The sequence below is a fragment of the Mustelus asterias genome, chromosome 13 (assembly GCF_964213995.1).
Source record: "Mustelus asterias chromosome 13, sMusAst1.hap1.1, whole genome shotgun sequence".
Classification (NCBI taxonomy): Eukaryota; Metazoa; Chordata; class Chondrichthyes; order Carcharhiniformes; family Triakidae; genus Mustelus; species Mustelus asterias.
Window position 1 is genome coordinate 53,145,649 of NC_135813.1, and position 23,751 is coordinate 53,169,399.

The following is a 23,751-nucleotide window of genomic DNA, read 5'->3' on the forward strand; positions in this document are numbered from 1 at the left end:
ATGTAGGTAGAGTGAACCCAAACCATCAGTGCTATGTTGAAGAAAGTGCATGTAAGTTGTTCTCACATGTGTCTGTTGCCCTAGAGAGTGATGACAATAATGTTACTATTTAAGCATGGCGAGAGAGAAAAGCCAGGCAATTATAGACCCCATGAGGGGGGAGGATTAACAGCCTGCAATCGTGGATCACATTGGTATGAACGGCATGGGCAGAAAGCGGGATGAGGTCCTGCAGTCAGAAAATGGGGAGCTAGGCAGGAAATTAGTAAGTGGGACCCTCAAAAGTAATCATCTCCGGATTACTTCCTGTAACTTGTGTAAGCTAGCATAAAAATAGGAGGATAAAGCAGATGAATGTGAGGCTCAAGAGATGGTGCAGGATGGAGGGCTTTAAATTCTTGGGACATTGTGATTGTCTCTGGCAGAGACGGGACCTGTACAGACCCCACAGGTTGAACCTAGATAGAGCTGAAACGGAGTCCCTTGTAGAGTGATTTGCTAATGATATTGGGGGGGAGTTTAAACTAACTTGGCATGAGCATGAGAGCTATCAGAGAGGGATATTGCACAGATTACTGGGAAAGATAGATACCATTACAGTGGGCAACTTAATAGGTGGGGTAAGAACAAAGAACAATACAGCACAGGAACAGGCCCTCGGCCCTCCAAGCCCGTGCCGCTCCCTGGTCCAAACTAGACCATTCTTTTGTATCCCTCCATTCCCACTCCGTTCATATGGCTATCTAGATAAGTCTTAAACGTTCCCAGTGTGTCCGCCTCCACCACCTTGCCTGGCAGCGCATTCCAGGCCCCCACCACCCTCTGCGTAAAATACGTCCTTCTGATGTCCGTGTTAAACCTCCCCCCCCCCCCCTCACCTTGAACCTATGACCCCTCGTGAACGTCACCACCGACCTGGGAAAAAGCTTCCCACCGTTCACCCTATCGATGCCTTTCATAATTTTATACAGCTCTATCAAGTCTCCCCTCATCCTCCGTCTGGTGCAGTGGTTAGCATTTTTCATTTATATTTTTTAATTCATTTTATTTTAAAAGTTATTTATTTTACCCATGTAGGAATTGTAAAGTATTTCAACTTAGAGTACAATATTTTAATTTTTTTTCTGATGAGGAAGATCCTGCAGGAACTAATTCCAGTTTTGACACAGATTCCTATGGGAGCCTATGTTTCACTTAAAATCATGATTTTCAGGAATCCAACCACAACTTTAGGCGTTGGCTTACTGTACTCAAATTGGAAGAAAGTGACGAGTGGTGTCCAAATGGATCTATGATAGGACCTTAGCTATTCATCACATTTATCGATGACATAGAAACCACAACAAAAAACAAGAAGATTTTGGAGTGGTTATGTTGCTTTTGTTCCAGCTTAGTTTAGTAGTGTTCCTTTGGCATGAGGTGCCTTTTATCATTGCATTCTTCTGTTTACCTTGCAGCAGATCATTTACTGAGATCTTCCTCTGCAAACCGATCTCCAGCTCCCTTACAGCGAGTTCAGACCATTGACCCTGCAAAGTCCATGTCAGGTGAGTGGAGACAAAGTTTCAAATGTTTTTTATTTGTTTGGTTAATGAACAAGGTTAAAGACCTCTGGAAAGATCAGCTGTCATTTCACACTTTGACATGTAGCGTGGGCCTCATGAGCGACGAATAAAGTTTAATTTCAAGTTATGCAGCTATAATTATGGAGCACTTTTAACGTAGTAAAATGTCCCAAGGTGCTTCACATGAATGTAATGAAAGAGAATCAGAAGAAATTCTGAATTTCTTAACATGGTAGACAACAGTCGAGGAATTTACAGATTCCTATCAGTTTACTGGATGATAACGTGCTTTTTAAAGGGTGCTGAGATTATCTAAAAGCCGGGTACAACCATTAAAACGCTGTTCACATCATTGGGATCCTATTTCATCTCAGTTTGATATTCCTTCCCCATTCTGATTTGTTACATAGCGGGATTGGTTCCTGTTGGCAGGGAGACAATTGGAAAAAATCAAGAGTTAGGGTCTCCCAGATTAGTGCAGTGGTACAACTGGCATTAACCAACTATAGCTGCAGGGTTTATAGCACAGGTCACTAGTATGCTGTCTCTGCTGATTCTTTCAATTAATCAAACTGGTTGGTCGATCAACAGTTCTTAAAGTACTATGATCCTGCCTGGCTCAGGTATCCCAATAACTGTCTTGGTTCTGAATTTCCACCATCAATCATAGAAACATAGAAAAACTACAGCACAAACAGGCCCTTCGGCCCACAAGTTGTGCCGAACACATCCCTTCCTTCGAGACCTACCTATAACCCTCCATCCTATTACGCTCCATGTACTCATCCAGGAGTCTCTTAAAAGACCCTATTGAGTTTGCCTCCACCACCACTAACGGCAGCCGATTCCACTCGCCCACCACCCTCTGTGTGAAAAACTTACCCCTAACATCTCCCCTGTACCTACCCCCCAGCACCCTAAACCTGTGTCCTCTCGGAGCAGACACTTCCACCCTGGGATAAAGCCTCTGAGAGTCCACCCGATCTATGCCTCTCAACATCTTATACACCTCTATTAGGTCTCCTCTCATCCTTCATCTCTCCAAGGAGAAAAGACCAAGCTCCCTCAGCCTAACCTCATAAGGTATGCCACTCAATCCAGGCAACAACCTTGTAAATCTCCTCTGCACCCTTTCAATCTTTTCCACATCCTTCCTATAGTGAGGCGACCAGAACTGAGCACAGTACTCCAAGTGGGGTCTGATGAGGGTCTTATATAGCTGCATCATTACCCCCGGACTCCTAAACTCAATCCCTCGATTGATAAAGGCCAGCACACCATACGCCTTCTTAACCACCTCCTCCACCTGCGGGGCCGATTTCAGAGTCCTATGGACCCGGACCCCAAGGTCCTTCTGATCCTCTACAGTACTAAGAGTCTTTCCCTTTATATTGTACTCCTTCATCCCATTTGACCTACCAAAATGGACCACGACGCATTTATCTGGGTTGAAGTCCATCTGCCACTTCTCCGCCCAGTCTTGCATCCTATCAATGTCCCTCTGTAACTTCTGACATCCCTCCAGACTATCCACAACCCCACCAACCTTCGTGTCGTCGACAAACTTACCAACCCATCCCTCCACTTCCTCATCCAGGTCATTTATGAAAATGACAAACAGCAAAGGTCCCAGAACAGATCCCTGGGGCACACCACTGGTGACCGACCTCCATTTAGAAAAAGACCCATCTATACCCACTCTCTGCCTCCTTTGGGCAAGCCAGTTCTGGATCCACCGGGCAGCAGCCCCTTGGATCCCATGCCCTCTCACTTTTTCTAAAAGCCTTGCATGGGGGACCTTATCGAACGCCTTGCTAAAATCCATATAAATCACATCTACCGCCTTCCCTTCATCAATGTGTTTAGTCACATTTTCGAAGAACTCCACCAGGCTCGTAAAGCACGATCTGCCCTTCACAAAGCCATGCTGAGTATTCTTGAGCATACTAAACCTCTCTAAATGCTCATATATCCTGTCCCTCAGGATCTTCTCCATCAGTTTACCAACCACTGAGGTTAGACTCACCGGTCGGTAATTACCTGGGCTATCCCTATTCCCCTTCTTGAAAATAGGAACCACATCCGCAATCCTCCAATCCTCCGGCACCTCTCCCGTCTCCATCGACGACGCAAAGATCATGGCCAGAGGCTCTGCAATCTCTTCCCTCGCCTCCCATAGTAACCTGGGGTACATCCCATCCGGACCCGGCGACTTATCTATCTTGATGCCATTCAAAGATTCCAGCACAACCTCTTAAAGTCCACATACTCAATCCTTTCAGTCCACCGCACGCCCGCAGTACATCCACCCAGGTCCTTCTCTGTGATAACCGAGGCAAAATGCTCATTGAGCACCTCTGCCATTTCTACTGGTTCCGTACAGACTTTCCCGCCTTCACCTTTTATAGGCCCTATTCCGTCACGTCTCATCCTTTTACTCTTCACATTTATAGAACGCCTTAGGGTTCTCCTTAATCCTACCCTTCTCGTGACCCCTTCTGGCTCTCCTAATTTCCTTCTTTAGTCCCTTCCTACAAGCTGTAAACTCTTCTAAATCCCTATCTTCGTCAAGCTCTCTGAGCCTTTTGTACGCTTTCCTTTTCTTCTCGACTAGGTCCCGCACAGCTTTCGTGCACCACGGTTCCTTTAACCTACCAACACCTCCCTGTCTGCTCGGAACGTTGTCCTGTAGACCTCTAGACAGACATTCCTTGAAAAACTGCCACCTCTCTTCAGTACATTTCCCCGAGAATACCTCCTTCCAATTTACTCCTCTAATTTGCTGTCTAATGTCTTCATATTTCCCCTTACTCCATATAAACACCTTCCTAGCCTGCCTGATCCTCTCTTTTTCCCAATGCAAGCATAAAGGAGATAGAGTTATGATCACTATCCCCAAGATGCTCTCCCACTGAGAGATCTGACACCTGTCCAGGTTCATTGGTCAGTACCAGATCAAGTACAGCCTCTCCTCTTGTAGGCTTGTCCACATGCTGTGTCAGGAAACCCTCCTGAACACACCTAACGAACTCTTCCCCATCCAATCCCCTTACCCTAGGGATATTCCAATCTATGTTTGGGAAATTAAAGTCTCCCATCACAACAACTCTGCTATTACTGCATCTCTCCAGGATCTGTTTCCCTATCTGCTCCTCCACCTCCCTGTTACTATTGGGCGGCCTATAGAAAACTCCCAGCAAAGTGACCGGCCCCTTCCCACTCTGAACTTCCACCCACAGAGACTCGGTGGACAATCCCTCCACAGCATACACCTTCTCTACAGCTGATAGTGACACTATCCCTGATCAGCAGTGCCACTCCACCCCCTCTCTTGCCTCCCTCCCTGTCCTTCCTGAAACATCTGAATCCCGGCACCTGGAGTATCCAGTCCTGTCTCTGAGACATCCAAGTCTCCATAATGGCCACCACATCACACTTCCAGGCATCGATCCACGCTCTGAGCTCATCCCTTTTATTCACTATACTCCTGGCATTAAAGTAGACATATCTCAATCCTTTGGTCTGACCTCTCCCCTTCTCTATTCCTGTCATCATCATAGAAACCCTACAGTGCAGAAGGAGGCCATTCGGCCCATCGAGTCTGCACCGACCACAATCCCACCCAGGCCCTACCCCCACATATTTACCCACTAATCCCTCTAACCTACGCATCTCAGGACTCTAAGGGGCAATTTTTAACCTGGCCAATAAACCTAACCTGCACATCTATGGACTGTGGGAGGAAACCGGAGCACCCGGAGGAAACCCACGCAGACACGAGGAGAATGTGCAAACTCCACACAGACAGTGACCCGAGCCGGGAACCGAACCCGGGACCCTGGAGCTGTGAAGCAGCAGTGCTAACCACTGTGCTACCGTGCCGCCCTGCAATCATGTCACCAAAGAAATCACCGTATCTACTTGATGCTGCAGATGGTGATTAGGTAACTGGCTAACAGAAATAGCTGAAGCCTCTGGTCAATGATACTATTGTCCAAAGTGAACTGCTCCACTGTCTGTCCTTAATCTGTCAAATCCTCAACTCATGAGAATAGGAATGGTCAATCTTTATTTTCTAACCAGCCTAGGAGTTGGGTATTCCAGGTGGTTTAAAAAAACGGAGACCAACCTTTTATTTCAAGGGAGCTGTTGCACAAAGGATGAAGATTATACCTTCAGTTTTGGGCGCCGCACATTCGGAAGGATATATTGATATGGAAGCAGTATAGATTCACCAGAATGATGTTGAGGTTTAGCGAGTTAAATTATTGACATGTTTCTTGAGTATAGAAAGTTGATTCAAGTGTTTAAAATGATGAAACAAGGATTTATAATTTGAAAAATAATTATTCACTCATGAGGTTTGAACCTTGTTGGCAAGGTTTTTATTCTTTTGCAGGACGTGAGTATCACTGGCTAGGCCAGCATTTATTACGCATTCCTAATTGCCCTTGAGAAGATGGTGAGCCGACACCTTGATCCATGTGGTGGATTTATTGCTTATTCCTAACTGATGGTGGTGAATCACCTTGAATAGAACGGAGTGGTTTTTTAGGCCATTTCAGAGGACACATAAGAGTCAACCACATTTCCGTGGGGCTGGAATCGCACACAGGCCAGTTCAAGTCAGGATGGCAAATTTCCTTCCTTAAAGGGCATTAGTGAACTGGATATGTTCTCACAATAATTTGGTAATTTCATGGACACCATTACTGATATAAGTTTTTTTTTAAATTACCAATTTATTTAATGAACTGAATTTAAACTCCTTAGCTGCCATGGTGGGATTTGAATTCTGGTGACCTGATACTTCAGACATAGCCGCTATGTCACCATTGCCCCAGTAAATTAGAGCTCGGTTCTTCAGAATTATATCAGGAACCACGTTTTCACAAAGGCTGGTGTGAAATTCCACAATTGGTATCTGTTTATCATGTTATACAATCTGTAGTGTCTACTGATTTAGCAAGCTTAAAGATAGCAATCACATGAGAGTAATACAATATTACATCACCAATTGTAAAGATGGAAGAAGCACGAATATTGCAGCTGTACTTGAAATGAGATTTGTGGATTAAAAGTTGTAATCAATAAAACTAAAGTAATCACTTGTCAGGACATGGAAATCCTCTGTCAGTGGGGTACTGAATGCTTAATATACAGTCCGTTGAGCAAAAGGTTTTGACTGCTAATAGGCATGAAGATTGCTTTCTACCCTCAGTGTTGTGATTAATGCTGTGTTTGTCCTTTGTGAAAGTATGCAATCCATTTGCAGCTAGATTGATACACCCCTGAATCATAACAAATAGTTGACTTTCTGAGCCATGTGCCAAGTGGTTTATTAGTGCCCAGCACACATGGCAGGATATAGACAAGCCTCATATATAACTCTATCTTCAGTGAGATGGAAAAAATGGGATGGGTTATAATTGATGCAACGGAGGCATTTGAGTGGCTGCTTAGATCTGTAAATAGCACACTTGGTTTCATTGTGACCAATTTACCGATCAGATCTGCAATAAAACAGGGAACCATGTGGAAATATAATGCTTTAGTCTCGATGCTGATCTACATCATCAAATCATATAGTGAAAAGGAGACTAATCAATTAGCCCATCATATCTATCCCCACTGCTTGAAAATCGAATTAGCTCCTTCCCCGTAATCTTTCAGATTTTTCTTTTAATTATTTTAATCCAATTCCCTTCTGAAAATGAACTGCTTCAACCACCCTTTTAGGCAGTGCATTCTAGATCCTTCAGACTTGGTATTTGGCAAAGGTCTTCTGCACCCTATGCAGATTTTGATACCTTGCTAAAATGTGGTGCCCAGAATTGGACACAATACTGTGGCTCAGGTCAAAACTGTGATTTGTAAAGGCTTTCCATATTTCCTTGGTTTTCAATCCTATGCCTCTATAAAGCCAAGATTCCCACGTGTTTTTTAACAGCATTATCGATTTGTCCTGCTGCTTATGTGACAGAACAAATTATTGCAGGATTCTTGGGAACCAACTCCTAAAACCACAACTAGAAAATTCCCTTCCCCTCTGTCCGGTTGGCTAGGCGTGGTTTCCACCATTTGTAATTTATAGAATAAGAGTAAGTGAAACTTCCCCATACTGCGAAGATAATGATATTGAACTCCGGGACACCAATCTGACAACGCAGCCAATGTCAGGCCTGACCACTGTTTTTCATAGGTTGCAATTCAAAATTGGATTCTTTTTCGTACCACGAACTATCCAAGCTCATTATCCAGACTCTTTTTTTGTGGCTGGGAAGCCCAACTGCCTTCGAGTCCTGTCACAGGGAACTAGCTTTATGTTCTCTGTACTGCCTCCAGAACATGAATATGTCTCTTGTTTCATGATGACTTGCTGTGATTTATAATCTCCCGTTTTCACAGCGTAGTTTATATTTTGACACTGGTAGCTGTACTGCATTGAATGGACATGTTGAACGTGGAGCCTACAGGCACTCTCATGCCTGTATCAGTTTTATCCATTATCATTTCAATACCATGACATAACCTTAGAGTATCCCATGTCTTTCATTATTGAGACCTGGATGCTAAACTTTTCGTCAAGTAACAGGTTAAACATCCTGGAACCCTCTTCATCTGAAAGTGTTGAAATTAATGTTTCATCCATTGTCCTGGAAGAGTGTCATAATAGCACATGGTCAAAATATGCAATTGGCAATGACTTTATGTAGGGTTAAAATTCTTTTCACAAAAGCTGTAAGATTTATTCCAGTCCTTGTTTTGCTATGTTGGTAACAGCTTCACATAACAGATTCTTTTAGCCCCTGAGTATAATCATCCAGCCCTTGTGTGTTATTGCCAATAGATACATATTTACTTTGTATATGTCGTCCAAGATGCCTGATATTACTTTGCGTTTGTTCAGTTTAAAATACATCTGTCACTGCTAAATCCATCTGCTTCATTGGTATTGAATTCCATCAATCTTTTCTTTACTGGATGCAGTGTTGTGGGGATTCCGAGCACCATTCGAGAGACAGAGATCTGAAGAATATCAAAGTTTATTCAGGCATATGTAGGGGAGAAATACTTAGCAAAACAAGTCCTTCTCAAAGAATCAACGGTTACAGTAGCTATACTTCTCCCAGTGTGACCATATTATTCCAGCTAACTCAATTAACCACAGCAAAATTCAATCAATCACAATTAGCCCTTGAACAATAAAAAAGCAACAATCAATTTATTGACCCATAGTTGCCCCACACCAGTCCTTCCTGTTGGCCCTAGCCAGAACCATCTGAGCCAGATAGGCCATTCACCTGGATTCACTATCTGGGGGATGTCCAGGAATCCTACTGGACTCAGCGGGTGTCACATCCCTAGGCTTTTACCTTGCGCCTCTTTTGGCTCGATTTGTACCCAAATACTTGGGTGCAGCCTGGGTTTTCTAATGTCGAGTGCTAAGTCCCTTCAAGTGCACCACCCACCACCCCTGCATTAAACAGCATCTCGCTTTTGTTTAGAAACATCACTGAACATTTGGTTGTACCCTGTGGTTGGAGGGGTATTCTCTCCCACTTTTCTTGCTCCTTAGCCACTGCTTTGGCGAGCCTTTCAGCCCATCTTCACTACCTCCTGCTATATTTTTCGAGAAGCATATGCAAACAATTGCTAATTGTACGATTTTCAAAACGTGTCAGATGATTCCTGTCCAAGGATGAATTTGTGCATTAAGTCTCTAGTTCCACAAGTCCTGCCACCAAGTTAGGGTCTTCATGTCCTCCTTAATGGCCCAATTCTTCTACCACAGGTTGTAGTAAAGCTTTGATATTTGCCAGTGGCCTTGCGAGGTTCAGTCAGGTGCCTTGGCAGAATTGGTACCTCCCAGCCAAACATGTTGACATGATGCTATAGGTCACCTTTAAGGTCACCCTGCGCCTGGATCTCATACAACCATAAGAAGTAGGAGTAGGCCACTCTGGATCCCTCATAACCTTTCACCCCCTTGTTAATCAAGGATCTATCTAGTCTTAAAAATATTCAAAGACTCTGCTTCCACTGCCTTTGGAGGATGAGAGTTCCAGAGACACTCAACCCTCAGAGAAAATGTTCTCTTCATCTCCATTTTAAATGAGCGACCCCTTATTTTTAACAGTGACCCCTAGTTCTAGGTTCTCTGACAAGAGGAAACAGCCTGTCCACATCCACTCTGTCAGTACCCCTCAGGTTTCACTCTTTGATAAGGTATTCTCTTACTCTTATAAACTCTAGTGGATACAAATTTAACCACTCCATCTTTTCCTCATAAGACAACATGCCTGTTCCTGGTATTAATCTGGTAAACAATCTCTGAACTGCCTTTACATGTTTCCTTAAATAAGGACACCAATGCTGTACACAATAGATGTGATCTCACCAATGCTCTGTATAACTGAAGCATAAACTGCCTACTTTTGTATTCAATTCCCCTCGCAATAAATGAAGTCTATTAGCTTTCCTAATTACTTGCTGTATCTGTATACAATTAGAGTCATAGAGCTTTACAGCATGGAAACAGGCCCTTTGGCCCAACTTGTCCATGCCATCCTTTTTTTTAACCACTAAGCTAGCCCCAATTGCCCACATTTGGCCCATATCCCTCTATACCCATCCTATCCATGTAACTGTCTAAATGCTTTTTAAAAGACAAAATTGTACCCGCCTCTACTATACCTCTGGCAGCTCGTTCCAAGCACTCACTACCCTCTGTGTGAAAAAATTACCCCTCTGGACCCTTTTGTATCTCTCCCCCCTCACCTTAAACCTGCGCCCTCCAATTTTAGACTCCCCTACCTTTTGAAAAAGATGTTGACTATCTACTTTATCTGTGCCCCTCATTATTTTATAGACCTCTATAAGATCACCCCTAAGTCACCTACACTCCAAGGAAAAAAGTCCCAGTCTAACCAACCTGTCCTTATAACTCAAACCATCAAGTCCCACTAGCATCCTAGTAAATCTTTTCTGCACTCTTTCTAGTTTAATAATAGCCTTTCAATAATAGGGTGAACAGAGCTGTACACAATATTCCGAGTTTGGCCTTACGAATGTCTTGTACAACTTCAACACAATGTCCCAACTCCTGTATTCAATGTTCTGACCAATGAAACCAAGCATGCCGAATGCCGCCTTCACCACTCTGTCCACCTATGACTCCACTTTCAAGGAGCTATGAACCGATACCCCAAGATCTCTTTGTTCTATAACACCCCCCAGTGCCCTACCATTAACTGAGTAAGTCCTGCCCTGGTTCGATCTGCCAAAATGCATCACTTCACATTTATCTAAATTAAACTCCATCTGCCATTCATCAGCCCACTGGCCCAATTGATTAAGATCCCGTTGGAATCCTAAATAACCACCTTCACTGTCCACTATGCCACCAATCTTGATGTCATCTGCAAACTTACTTACCATGCCTCCTATATTCTCATCCAAATCATGACTATAAATGACAAATAACAGTGGATCCAGCATCGATCCTGAGGCACATTGCTGGTCACAGGCCTCCAGTTTGAAAAACAACTCTCTACAACCTCCCTCTGGCTTCTGTCATCAAGCCAATTTTGTATCCAATTGGCTACCTCACCCTGGATCCCGTGAGATTTATGTTACAACCTACCATGCGGTACCTTGTCAAAGGCCTTGCTAAAGACCATGTAGATAACGTTGCGTGTTGGTGCAGGCTCGATGGGCCGAAGGGCCTCTTCTGCACTGTATGATTCTATGATCCCAGGAATACTAGTTTCTGCAAAAATGGCATGGAAAGTTATCCTTCCACAATTTAATGCGAAATCCCATGCTCCCAGATAGTGACACAGAATCCATGAGCAGGAACTTTCAAGAAAACATGTTCCTCAAACCAGTCTGCCACTTAGGCTCTGAAGTCTACCAGTATTTTAGATGCAGAATTCCTATTTGCTGACTCGGGATGCATGTGAGCGTTGTATTATTTTTCATTGTGAGCTATGTTGTACTGGACTCCTGAGATGTACTGTTGGATAGTGGCAGAGTTGCATTTTCAGTGATCGATTTCATTTTTTCTGCAGTGTCTCGAAGGAGCAGTGAGGAGATTAAACGTGATCTAACAGTCACAGATGGTTCCTCTCCAGCATCATTAATGGGAATGGGAACCACATCTCCACAACTGTCTTTGACATCTTCATCACCCACAGCGTCAGTCACTCCAACTGCACGCAGCCGGCTCAGGTAACTACTCCACTTGGCTAGATCTTTTCACAGGCAGTTAGGAAGTGCAACTTTTCAGCACTTACATTGCCTCTAATTCTGTTGATGGATACCAGTTTTTGGAAGGTGGTGCTGAGAGATTGACTGATGGCAAAGATAATTTCAAACTGACGGTGAGGATTTCCTAATGTGTTTGCACGTTATTGTGATGGAATCATACACATCAGACCCTTGGGCTGATTTTCAATAAGTGATTAGGTTATTGATCTTAAGCTGGTGGGATATACAGTATGTCTGGGCTAGTAAGAAGAGAACTAGCTAATCTTCCTTTATCATGCATTGCACACTATTGACCTGTGTGTCCCTGTGGACATCTGTTGAGAATCAGTGTAGGCTTGGCTGTGTGTAGTCCAGTACATGCTGCTTGTGTTCACCTCTGAAGGTAAGCATTTAACAACACCAGGTTAAAGTCCAACAGGTTTATTTGGTAGCAAAAGCCACACAAGCTTTCGAGGCTCTGAGCCCCTTCTTCAGGTGAGTGGGAATTCTGTTCACAAACAGAACTTATAAGACACAGACTCAATTTACATGAATAATGGTTGGAATGCGAATACTTACAACTAATCCAGTCTTTAAGAAACAAAACAATGGGAGTGGAGAGAGCATCAAGACAGGTTAAAAAGATGTGTATTGTCTCCAGACAAGACAGCCAGTGAAACTCTGCAGGTCCACGCAACTGTGGGAGTTACAAATAGTGTGACATAAATTCTGATTCTAGGATCGCATGATAAAGACTCAGGAGGAAAAAAGCAGAAATATTTATGTGAAATAGTGTGACATAAACCCAATATCCCGGTTGAGGCCGTCCTTGTGTGTGCGGAACCTGGCTATCAGTTTCTGCTCCGCGACTCTGCGCTGTCGTGTGTCGCGAACGCCGCCTTGGAGAACGCTTACCCGAATATCAGAGGCCGAATGCCCGTGACCGCTGAAGTGCTCCCCAACAGGAAGAGAACAGTCTTGCCTGGTGATTGTCGAGCGGTGTTCATTCATCCGTTGTCGCAGCGTCTGCATGGTTTCCCCAATGTACCATGCCTCGGGACATCCTTTCTTGCAGCGTATCAGGTAGACAACGTTGGCCGAGTTGGCGGAGCAGAAACTGATAGCCAGGTTCCGCACACACAAGGACGGCCTCAACCGGGATATTGGGTTTATGTCACACTATTTCACATAAATATTTCTGCTTTTTTCCTCCTGAGTCTTTATCATGCGATCCTAGAATCAGAATTTATGTCACACTATTTGTAACTCCCACAGTTGCGTGGACCTGCAGAGTTTCACTGGCTGTCTTGTCTGGAGACAATACACATCTTTTTAACCTGTCTTGATGCTCTCTCCACTCCCATTGTTTTGTTTCTTAAAGACTGGATTAGTTGTAAGTATTCGCATTCCAACCATTATTCATGTAAATTGAGTCTGTGTCTTATAAGTTCTGTTTGTGAACAGAATTCCCACTCACCTGAAGAAGGGGCTCAGAGCCTCGAAAGCTTGTGTGGCTTTTGCTACCAAATAAACCTGTTGGACTTTAACCTGGTGTTGTTAAACTTCTTACTGTGTTTACCCCAGTCCAACGCCGGCATCTCCACATCATGGTAAGCATTTATGCAGCTTAATGCAGAGGTGCTGATGACCATGAAAAACCACGAGTGTGTGTTGCTGGTTGAAAGAGAGCAAGTGAGAGAATTTGATAAAGATAGAAAGTGTTTCTTGGTTTGACCCATTTACTGTCCAAGATAGTTCTATGGATAAAAAACAGAGTAATGAAGGATCAAGCAACAGTTTGCTAGCCATAGAAGTTTTGCATTGTAAATGTGATGTTCCGTACTGTGAAAGAGGAACTCCATCCAGGCACTGTTAGTAGCACTACCTCTTTGATAGAGGTGGGTGTGAGTGGTCATGTGAACTTAATAGACCCATGTCCTCGACAGAAGGCCTTCCAGAACACTCCACCCCTGAGTGTCTGGTGGACCTTCCTCTTTCTTTTGTAAGAACCTAAGTGACATTAGTGACAGCCCTATCATAGTCCTGTTCTTTGTTACCAATTAACAAATTTCAAATCCTTTCTTTCGGCCTCTCACTTTGCCGAAATTGTTCCATATAGTTTTTATTGAAGTTTTCCGGTTATCCATGCTTCAGCTTTTGGCTCAGGCTAGTCTGAAATTGGAGTGCTACATTTCTGAATTCAGATATCTTTGTGACACTGAATTGAGTTCAAACCTTTGTTCATTAAGCTAAATCCCTGAGCTGCAGTTGTCTAATCCGGAGATCATGATTCTTCCCTGTGACAGACCGTTCCGGTACCTGCAGTGTCACCATCATGATGGCACAATGTTTCCACACTCAGCTCAGGCACTTGAATAATTAACTGAATGATTTGAAGCAGTGCTGGGCAACCTGCAGCCTGGGGGTCACATGAGGCGCTTCTGGGTTCTGAGTGCAGCCCACGAGACATTTAGTTGACCGTTGCCCACTCACAGGGTTGCCGTTGATTTCCACAGACGTAGTTTTTCTGGACCAGTACTGAAGTGATTCGCACGTAAAGCAAGAGCAACTGAAATGAGGTGCGTGCTGATTGCTCACAACATTGACTGTGAGAGCCGTGCTGTGTCAAATGGTAAAAATTTATTTAGTTTTTACCATTTGAAGTGGATGAAAATTCTAATACTATACAAATAATTAAACACTTTTCTATTACTGTAAATGCAAGACTTCAGCAAGGAAAGCGGGGAATAAAGAGCGAGACTTCAGTGAGGAGAGCGGGGAATAAAGAGCGAAGCCTCAGTGAGGAGAGTGGGGAATAAAGAGCGAGACTTCAGTGAGGAGAGTGGGGAATAAAGAGCGAAGCCTCGGTGAGGAAAGCGGGGAATAAAGAGCGAGACTTCAGTGAGGAGAGCGGGGAATAAAGAGCGAAGCCTCAGTGAGGAGAGTCGGGAATAAAGAGCGAGACTTCAGTGAGGAGAGTGGGGAATAAAGAGCGAGACTTCAGTGAGGAGAGCGGGGAATAAAGAGCGAAACCTCAGTGAGGAGAGCGGGGAATAAAGAGCGAGACTTCAGTGAGGAAAGTGGGGAATAAAGAGCGAGACTTCAGTGAGGAGAGCGGGGAATAAAGAGCGAAGCCTCAGTGAGGAGAGTGGGGAATAAAGAGCGAGACTTCAGTGAGGAGAGCGGGGAATAAAGAGCGAGACTTCAGTGAGGAGAGTGGGGAATAAAGAGCGAGACCTCAGTGAGGAGAGTGGGGAATAAAGAGCGAGACTTCAGTGAGGAGAGTGGGGAATAAAGAGCGAGACTTCAGTGAGGAGAGTGGGGAATAAAGAGCGAAGCCTCAGTGAGGAGAGTGGGGAATAAAGAGCGAGACTTCAGTGAGGAGAGTGGGGAATAAAGAGCGAAGCCTCAGTGAGGAAAGCGGGGCATAAAGAGCGAGACTTCAGTGAGGAGAGCGGGGAATAAAGAGCGAAGCCTCAGTGAGGAGAGTGGGGAATAAAGAGCGAGACTTCAGTGAGGAGAGTGGGGAATAAAGAGCGAAGCCTCGGTGAGGAAAGCGGGGAATAAAGAGCGAGACTTCAGTGAGGAGAGCGGGGAATAAAGAGCGAAGCCTCAGTGAGGAGAGTTGGGAATAAAGAGCGAGACTTCAGTGAGGAGAGTGGGGAATAAAGAGCGAGACTTCAGTGAGGAGAGCGGGGAATAAAGAGCGAAATCTCAGTGAGGAGAGCGGGGAATAAAGAGCGAGACTTCAGTGAGGAAAGTGGGGAATAAAGAGCGAGACTTCAGTGAGGAGAGCGGGGAATAAAGAGCGAAGCCTCAGTGAGGAGAGTGGGGAATAAAGAGCGAGACTTCAGTGAGGAGAGCAGGGAATAAAGAGCGAGACTTCAGTGAGGAGAGTGGGGAATAAAGAGCGAGACTTCAGTGAGGAGAGTGGGGAATAAAGAGCGAGACTTCAGTGAGGAGAGTGGGGAATAAAGAGCGAGACTTCAGTGAGGAGAGTGGGGAATAAAGAGCGAGACTTCAGTGAGTAGAGTGGGGAATAAAGAGCGAGACTTCAGTGAGGAGAGCGGGGAATAAAGAGCGAAGCCTCAGTGAGGAGAGTTGGGAATAAAGAGCGAGACTTCAGTGAGGAGAGCGGGGAATAAAGAGCGAAGCCTCAGTGAGGAGAGTTGGGAATAAAGAGCGAGACTTCAGTGAGGAGAGTGGGGAATAAAGAGCGAGACTTCAGTGAGGAGAGTGGGGAATAAAGAGCGAGACTTCAGTGAGGAGAGCGGGGAATAAAGAGCGAAACCTCAGTGAGGAAAGTGGGGAATAAAGAGCGAGACTTCAGTGAGGAAAGTGGGGAATAAAGAGCGAGACTTCAGTGAGGAGAGTGGGGAATAAAGAGCGAGACTTCAGTGAGGAGAGTGGGGAATAAAGAGCGAGACTTCAGTGAGGAGAGTGGGGAATAAAGAGCGAGACTTCAGTGAGGAGAGCGGGGAATAAAGAGCGAAGCCTCTGAGGAGAGTTGGGAATAAAGAGCGAGACTTCAGTGAGGAGAGTGGGGAATAAAGAGCGAAGCCTCAGTGAGGAGAGTTGGGAATAAAGAGCGAGACTTCAGTGAGGAGAGCGGGGAATAAAGAGCGAAGCCTCAGTGAGGAGAGTTGGGAATAAAGAGCGAGACTTCAGTGAGGAGAGTGGGGAATAAAGAGCGAAGCCTCAGTGAGGAGAGTTGGGAATAAAGAGCGAGACTTCAGTGAGGAGAGCGGGGAATAAAGAGCGAGACTTCAGTGAGGAGAGCGGGGAATAAAGAGCGAAACCTCAGTGAGGAAAGTGGGGAATAAAGAGCGAGACTTCAGTGAGGAGAGTGGGGAATAAAGAGCGAGACGTCAGTGAGGAGAGTGGGGAATAAAGAACGAGACTTCAGTGAGGAGAGTGGGGAATAAAGAGCGAGACCTCAGTGAGGAGAGTGGGGAATAAAGAGCGAAGCCTCAGTGAGGAGAGTTGGGAATAAAGAGCGAGACTTCAGTGAGGAGAGCGGGGAATAAAGAGCGAAGCCTCAGTGAGGAGAGCGGGGAATAAAGAGCGAGACTTCAGTGAGGAGAGTGGGGAATAAAGAGCGAGACGTCAGTGAGGAGAGTGGGGAATAAAGAGCGAGACTTCAGTGAGGAGAGTGGGGAATAAAGAGCGAGACTTCAGTGAGGAGAGCGGGGAATAAAGAGCGAAACCTCAGTGAGGAGAGTGGGGAATAAAGAGCGAGACTTCAGTGAGGAGAGTGGGAAATAAAGAGCGTGACGTCAGTGAGGAGAGCGGGGAATAAAGAGCGAGACTTCAGTGAGGAGAGTGGGGAATAAAGAGCGAGACTTCAGTGAGGAGAGCGAGGAATAAAGAGCGAAACCTCAGTGAGGAGAGTGGGGAATAAAGAGCGAGACTTCAGTGAGGAGAGTGGGGAATAAAGAGCGAGACTTCGGTGAGGAGAGCGGGGAATAAAGAGCGAAGCCTCGGTGAGGAAAGCGGGGAATAAAGAGCGAGACTTCAGTGAGGAAAGTGGGGAATAAAGAGCGAATCCTCAGTGAGGAGAGTGGGGAATAAAGAGCGAGACTTCAGTGAGGAGAGCGGGCAATAAAGAGCGAAGCCTCAGTGAGGAGAGTTGGGAATAAAGAGCGAGACTTCAGTGAGGAGAGTGGGGAATAAAGAGCGAAACCTCAGTGAGGAGAGTGGGGAATAAAGAGCGAGACTTCAGTGAGGAGAGCGGGGAATAAAGAGCGAGACTTCAGTGAGGAGAGCGGGGAATAAAGAGCGAAACCTCAGTGAGGAAAGTGGGGAATAAAGAGCGAGACTTCAGTGAGGAGAGTGGGGAATAAAGAGCGAGACTTCAGTGAGGAGAGCGGGGAATAAAGAGCGAGACTTCAGTGAGGAGAGTGGGGAATAAAGAGCGAGACTTCAGTGAGGAGAGTGGGGAATAAAGAGCGAGACTTCGGTGAGGAGAGCGGGGAATAAAGAGCGAGACTTCAGTGAGGAGAGCGGGGAATAAAGAGCGAAACCTCAGTGAGGAGAGTGGGGAATAAAGAGCGAGACTTCAGTGAGGAGAGTGGGGAATAAAGAGCGAAACTTCAGTGAGGAGAGTGGGGAATAAAGAGCGAGACTTCAGTGAGGAGAGCGGGGAATAAAGAGCGAGACGTCAGTGAGGAGAGTGGGGAATAAAGAGCGAGACGTCAGTGAGGAGAGCGGGGAATAAAGAGCGAAACCTCAGTGAGGAGAGTGGGGAATGAAGAGCGAGACTTCAGTGAGGAGAGTGGGGAATAAAGAGCGAAACTTCAGTGAGGAGAGTGGGGAATAAAGAGCGAGACTTCAGTGAGGAGAGCGGGGAATAAAGAGCGAGACGTCAGTGAGGAGAGTGGGGAATAAAGAGCGAGACGTCAGTGAGGAGAGCGGGGAATAAAGAGCGAAACCTCTGAGGAGAGCGGGGAATAAAGAGCGAGACTTCAGTGAGGAGAGTGGGGAATAAAGAGCGAGACTTCAGTGAGGAAAGTCGGGAATAAAGAGCGAAACTTGAGAGTTGGGAATAAAGAGCGAAGCCTCAGTGAGGAGAGTGGGGAATAAAGAGCGAAACTTCAGTGAGGAAAGTGGGGAATAAAGAGCGAAACTTGAGAGTGGGGAATAAAGAGCGAAACCTCAGTGAAGAGAGTGGGGAATAAAGAGCAAAATGTCAGTGAGGAAAGTGGGGAATAAAGAGCAAAACGTCAGTGAGTAGAGTGGGGAATAAAGAGCGAGACTTCGGTGAGGAGAGCGGGGAATAAAGAGCGAGACTTCAGTGAGGAGAGCGGGGAATAAAGAGCGAAACCTCAGTGAGGAGAGTGGGGAATAAAGAGCGAGACTTCAGTGAGGAGAGTGGGGAATAAAGAGCGAAACTTCAGTGAGGAGAGTGGGGAATAAAGAGCGAGACTTCAGTGAGGAGAGCGGGGAATAAAGAGCGAGACGTCAGTGAGGAGAGTGGGGAATAAAGAGCGAGACGTCAGTGAGGAGAGCGGGGAATAAAGAGCGAAACCTCAGTGAGGAGAGTGGGGAATGAAGAGCGAGACTTCAGTGAGGAGAGTGGGGAATAAAGAGCGAAACTTCAGTGAGGAGAGTGGGGAATAAAGAGCGAGACTTCAGTGAGGAGAGCGGGGAATAAAGAGCGAGACGTCAGTGAGGAGTGTGGGGAATAAAGAGCGAGACGTCAGTGAGGAGAGCGGGGAATAAAGAGCGAAACCTCTGAGGAGAGCGGGGAATAAAGAGCGAGACTTCAGTGAGGAGAGTGGGGAATAAAGAGCGAGACTTCAGTGAGGAAAGTCGGGAATAAAGAGCGAAACTTGAGAGTTGGGAATAAAGAGCGAAGCCTCAGTGAGGAGAGTGGGGAATAAAGAGCGAAACTTCAGTGAGGAAAGTGGGGAATAAAGAGCGAAACTTGAGAGTGGGGAATAAAGAGCGAAACCTCAGTGAAGAGAGTGGGGAATAAAGAGCAAAATGTCAGTGAGGAAAGTGGGGAATAAAGAGCAAAACGTCAGTGAGTAGAGTGGGGAATAAAGAGCGAAAGCTCAGTGAGGAGAGTGGGGAATAAAGAGCAAAATGTCAGTGAGGAAAGTGGGGAATAAAGAGCGAAACTTGAGAGTGGGGAAAAAAGAGCGAAACTTCGGTGAGGAAAGCGGGGAATAAAGAGCGAGACTTCGGTGAGGAGAGTGGGGAATAAAGAAAGAGTCTTCATTGAGGAGAACAGCTAACACTGCAGGTTGTGGTTCCCAGGGAGAGAGGTCCTTTGGAAAGGAAGACAGTAAGAATAGGTGTTATTGTCTGCCCTTAGTCCATACATCAAAATCGGGTCTCGGGTCACCTTGGGCCCCCCTTGTCACTGGACCAAGGCCTTGCTTCCTCAAGCCCATGTGGTATCTGGTGTGCAATACCCTCCCTACGATAAAAGAACTGGCGGACAGGCATTCTCCATCCCTTAAAATAAAGATTCCCCTCATCTGGAAGGAGAATATGCTGGGACATCTCTAGAGACACCATTCTTGTGACTCTCTTGAGGAAAGATGACAAGTTCGACTGCAGTAACTACAGAGGAATTAACCTGCTGTTGGCCACGGGGAAGGACATCGCAAGAGTCCTCTTTAACTGCCTTCTCCCTCTGGCTGAGTAGCTCCTCCCAGAGTCACAATGTAAATTCCACCCACGGAGGGGCACAACAGACATCATCTTCACTGCATGGCAACTACAAGAGAAATGCAGGGAACAGCATCAACCATTGTACATGCCCTCCTTTGACTTCACAAAAACCTTTGATATTGTCAACCGCGAGGTGGTATGGAGCGGCGTCCTCCGTTTCGGCGGCCCCCAAAAATTTGTCGTCATCCTCCACCTACTTCATGATGACATGCAAGCCGCAATCCTGACCAATGTTCACCACAGACCCAATTCACAACGTTCAGACTGGGGTCAGGCAAAGCTGTGTCATCACACAAATGCTCTTCTCAATCTTCCTTGCAGCGATGCTCCATCTCGCCCTCAGCAAGCTTCCCACTGGAGTGGAGTTAAACTACAGAACAAACTAGAATCTGTTCAGCTTCCACTGCCTGCAGGCCAGATCCAAGGTCATCCCATCCTCTGTCATTAAACTTCAATGTACTGACAATGCTTGTGCCTGCGCACATGTGGAAGCCAAGCTTCACGCCATCAACCACACCTTCACCCAAGGTGTACCAGGAAGGGGGTGGTTTAGTTACTGCTGTAATGTACCTCCTAATGTACCCTTTAGCTCATTGGCACTTCACCCCTAATTTATTCCCTATGATTTAGAACATAGAACAGTACAGCACAGAACAGGCCCTTTGGCCCACGATGTTGTGCCGAGCTTTATCTGAAACCAAGATCAAGCTATCCCACTCCCTATCATCCTGGTGTGCTCCATGTGCCTATCCAATAACCGCTTAAATGTTCCTAAAGTGTCTGACTCCACTATCACTGCAGGCAGTCCATTCCACACCCCAACCACTCTCTGCGTAAAGAACCTACCTCTGGTATCCTTCCTATATCTCCCACCATGAACCCTATAGTTATGCCCCCTTGTAATAGCTCCATCCACCCGAGGAAATAGTCTTTGAACGTTCACTCTATCTATCCCCTTCATCATTTTATAAACCTCTATTAAGTCTCCCCTCAGCCTCCTCCGCTCCAGAGAGAACAGCCCTAGCTCCCTCGACCTTTCCTCATAAGACCTACCCTCCAAACCAGGCAGCATCCTGGTAAATCTCCTCTGCACTCTTTCCAGCGCTTCCACATCCTTCTTATAGTGAGGTGACCAGAACGGCACACAGTATTCCAAATGTGGTCTCACCAAGGTCCTGTACAGTTGCAGCATAACCCCATGGCTCTTAAACTCCAACCCCCTGTTAATAAAAGCTAACACTAATAAAAGCTAATATTTTTACTGATATAAAACAACATTCCAGATTAGGTTTAGATGGTGTTGCAATTTTTCCTTTTCTCTGCCCTTCCACATCTTGATTTCTCTTGAAGAGCTTGGTTCTATTTTACACTGAGCAATTGCTTTCATTCCAACCTTACATCTCCAGTGTCTGGCTTTTCCTGCACCCCCTTCATACTTATTTAAACTCTGGGTTGCATTGTTGTTAGTTTGGGGAGGGACCCTGTGATGTATGTGCTGGTTCCAAGGCTGTGTTAATCTCAGATAAACTATGTTAATCAACAGTTAGTGCTGTTCCAGTTGCTCCTTCCTCTTTATTTCAATGTAAAACATAATCAAACCTTAAGTGAACAGGCAGTTCACAGTTCCAAACTGTTTTGCTGTTTGATTCTACTCTAAACAATCTTCAGCTAATTGGACCACCAATCTTTATTACACCAGATTCACAAAACAAACCAGACATCTGTTTGTCCGGATAGGCTTATTATGAATGCTTGGCTGAGCTCTGAGAATGGCTAATGTGTTCAGGCCAGCAGGAGGCCTGGTTACCAAAAGAGAAAATGCTGGAAAATCTCAGCAGGTCTGGCAGCATCTGTAAGGAGAGAAAAGAGATGACTCTTTGTCAAAGCTCTGACAAAGGATGCTTTGACAAAGGATCATCTGGACTCGAAACATCAGCTCTTTTCTCTCCTTACAGATGCTGCCAGACCTGCTGAGATTTTCCAGCATTTTCTCTTTTGTTTTCAGATTCTAGCATCCACAGTAATTTGCTTTTATTTAAGAGGCCTGGCTGCATTGGCTGAAGAGGAGTGTTAAGCATTGATTGACATCTTTATTGGTTATTCTTTGTGGTACTTCAATTTCTGTTATTATTTTTTGGAAAAGATTGAGAGGTGAATATCTCCAAAAGCTTCACATATTCCAAAATCCAACTTGGCATCACCTAATCATTGACTTATCTCTCACCTGTTTGACCTTCTCCAAGCTCTGTGTTTCTCTGTGCGATAAACCTTAGACTTTGATTCGGTTTTTTAAGAAAAGCAATCCATGTTCAGATACAGCAAACAAAATGGAATTTTGTCCTTCATTTTCAGAGGGATGGAGTTTAAAAACAGGGAAGTTATGTTGCAGCTGTATAAGGTGCTGGTGAGGCCACACCTGGAGTACTGTGTACAGTTTTGGTCTCCTTACTTGAGAAAGGATATACTGGCACTGGAGGGGATGCAGAGGAGATTCATTAGGTTGATTCTGGAGTTGACAGGATTGGCTTATGAGGAGAGACGAGGTAGACTGGGGCTATACTCATTGGAATTTAGAAGAATGAGAGGGGATCTTATAAAGGCATAAAAAATTATGAAGGGAAACTAGAACTAGGGGGCATAGCCTCAAAATAAGGGGAAGCATGTTTAGGACTGAGTTAAGGAGGAACCTCTTCACCCAACGGTTGTGAATCTGGACTTCCCTGCCCAGTGAAGCTGAGGCTATCTCATTGAATGTTTTTAAGGCAAAGATAGATAAATATTTGAACGGTAAAGGAATTAGGGATTATGGTGAGTGGGTGGGTAAGTGGAGCTGAATCCACGAAAAGATCAGCCATGATCTTATTAAATGGCGGAGCAGGCTCGAGGGGCCAGATGGCCTACTCCTGCCCCTAATTCTTGTGTTCTTCCGCTCTGCTTGCCAGAGAGGGTTCCCTAAGCTCAACTGACGAAAAGTTTTGTTGATTTATCGTATTTTTTGTGATGGATTGTTGCTGTTTTAGTTCATAATGAGCAATGACCTCCATCAGGTGAAATCTGACACACTTGTCTGCTTATTAGGGGCAGGAGTAGGCCATCTGGCCCCTCGAGCCTGCTCCGCCATTTAATAAGATCATGGCTGATCTTTTCGTGGATTCAGCTCCACTTACCCACCCACTCACCATAATCCCTAATTCCTTTACCGTTGGTCACAAGGAACATGTTTATTGAGTTTTTAAATTAGTAAGTTGTTTTGAGACTAATTTTGCTCTGAATTGCCGAGTGGTTTGTCCTGTAAATTATTGTGCTGCTTTTTTGAGACTTTATTAAGCATTCAAGTGGGGCAACCTTCCTCGCAGCCTTGGGAAGCACACCAATCAGATATATAACCTATAACTTACTCCCCAGCCCATCCATAAGTCTGTCTTTTATTGAACTGATGTGTGCAGTGACAAGAACCAATGGCACTTCTGATATTTCCAACAGGAAAGAGGAAGGAAATGAAGTAAAAGAAAGGATACCCAACATTCTGAAGGATTTGTTTCAAGTGAAAAGTTAAATTGTGAAATATCAGAGCTCTGTCTGCGGGGGAAATATTGTTGTGAATTCCTGTGAAGACTCTGAAACTGAGCCATACAACCCAGGTTTGTCTCCCAGACACGGCACAGTGGTTAGCACTGCTGCCTCACAGTGCCAGGGACCCAGCTTGGGTCAGCGTCTGTATGGAGTCTGCACGTTCTCCCCATGTCTGCGTTTC

The 23,751-nt window shown here is 45.3% G+C and overlaps 1 protein-coding gene across 6 annotated transcripts in view; it reads left to right on the forward strand.

The window, feature by feature from the left end:
* Nucleotides 1–23,751, forward strand: part of specc1la (sperm antigen with calponin homology and coiled-coil domains 1-like a) — a 364,982-nt gene that overhangs the window by 250,123 nt on the left and 91,108 nt on the right. For 4 of the 6 annotated variants that reach the window (XM_078226760.1, XM_078226764.1, XM_078226762.1 and 1 more), the window contains exons 11-12: nucleotides 1,458–1,547; nucleotides 11,639–11,798. In XM_078226760.1, coding sequence (XP_078082886.1) covers nucleotides 1,458–1,547; nucleotides 11,639–11,798 — 250 coding nt within the window. The remainder of the gene's footprint in view (nucleotides 1–1,457; nucleotides 1,548–11,638; nucleotides 11,799–23,751) is intronic. The other 2 variants (XM_078226763.1, XM_078226765.1) reach the window with 1 other exon arrangement.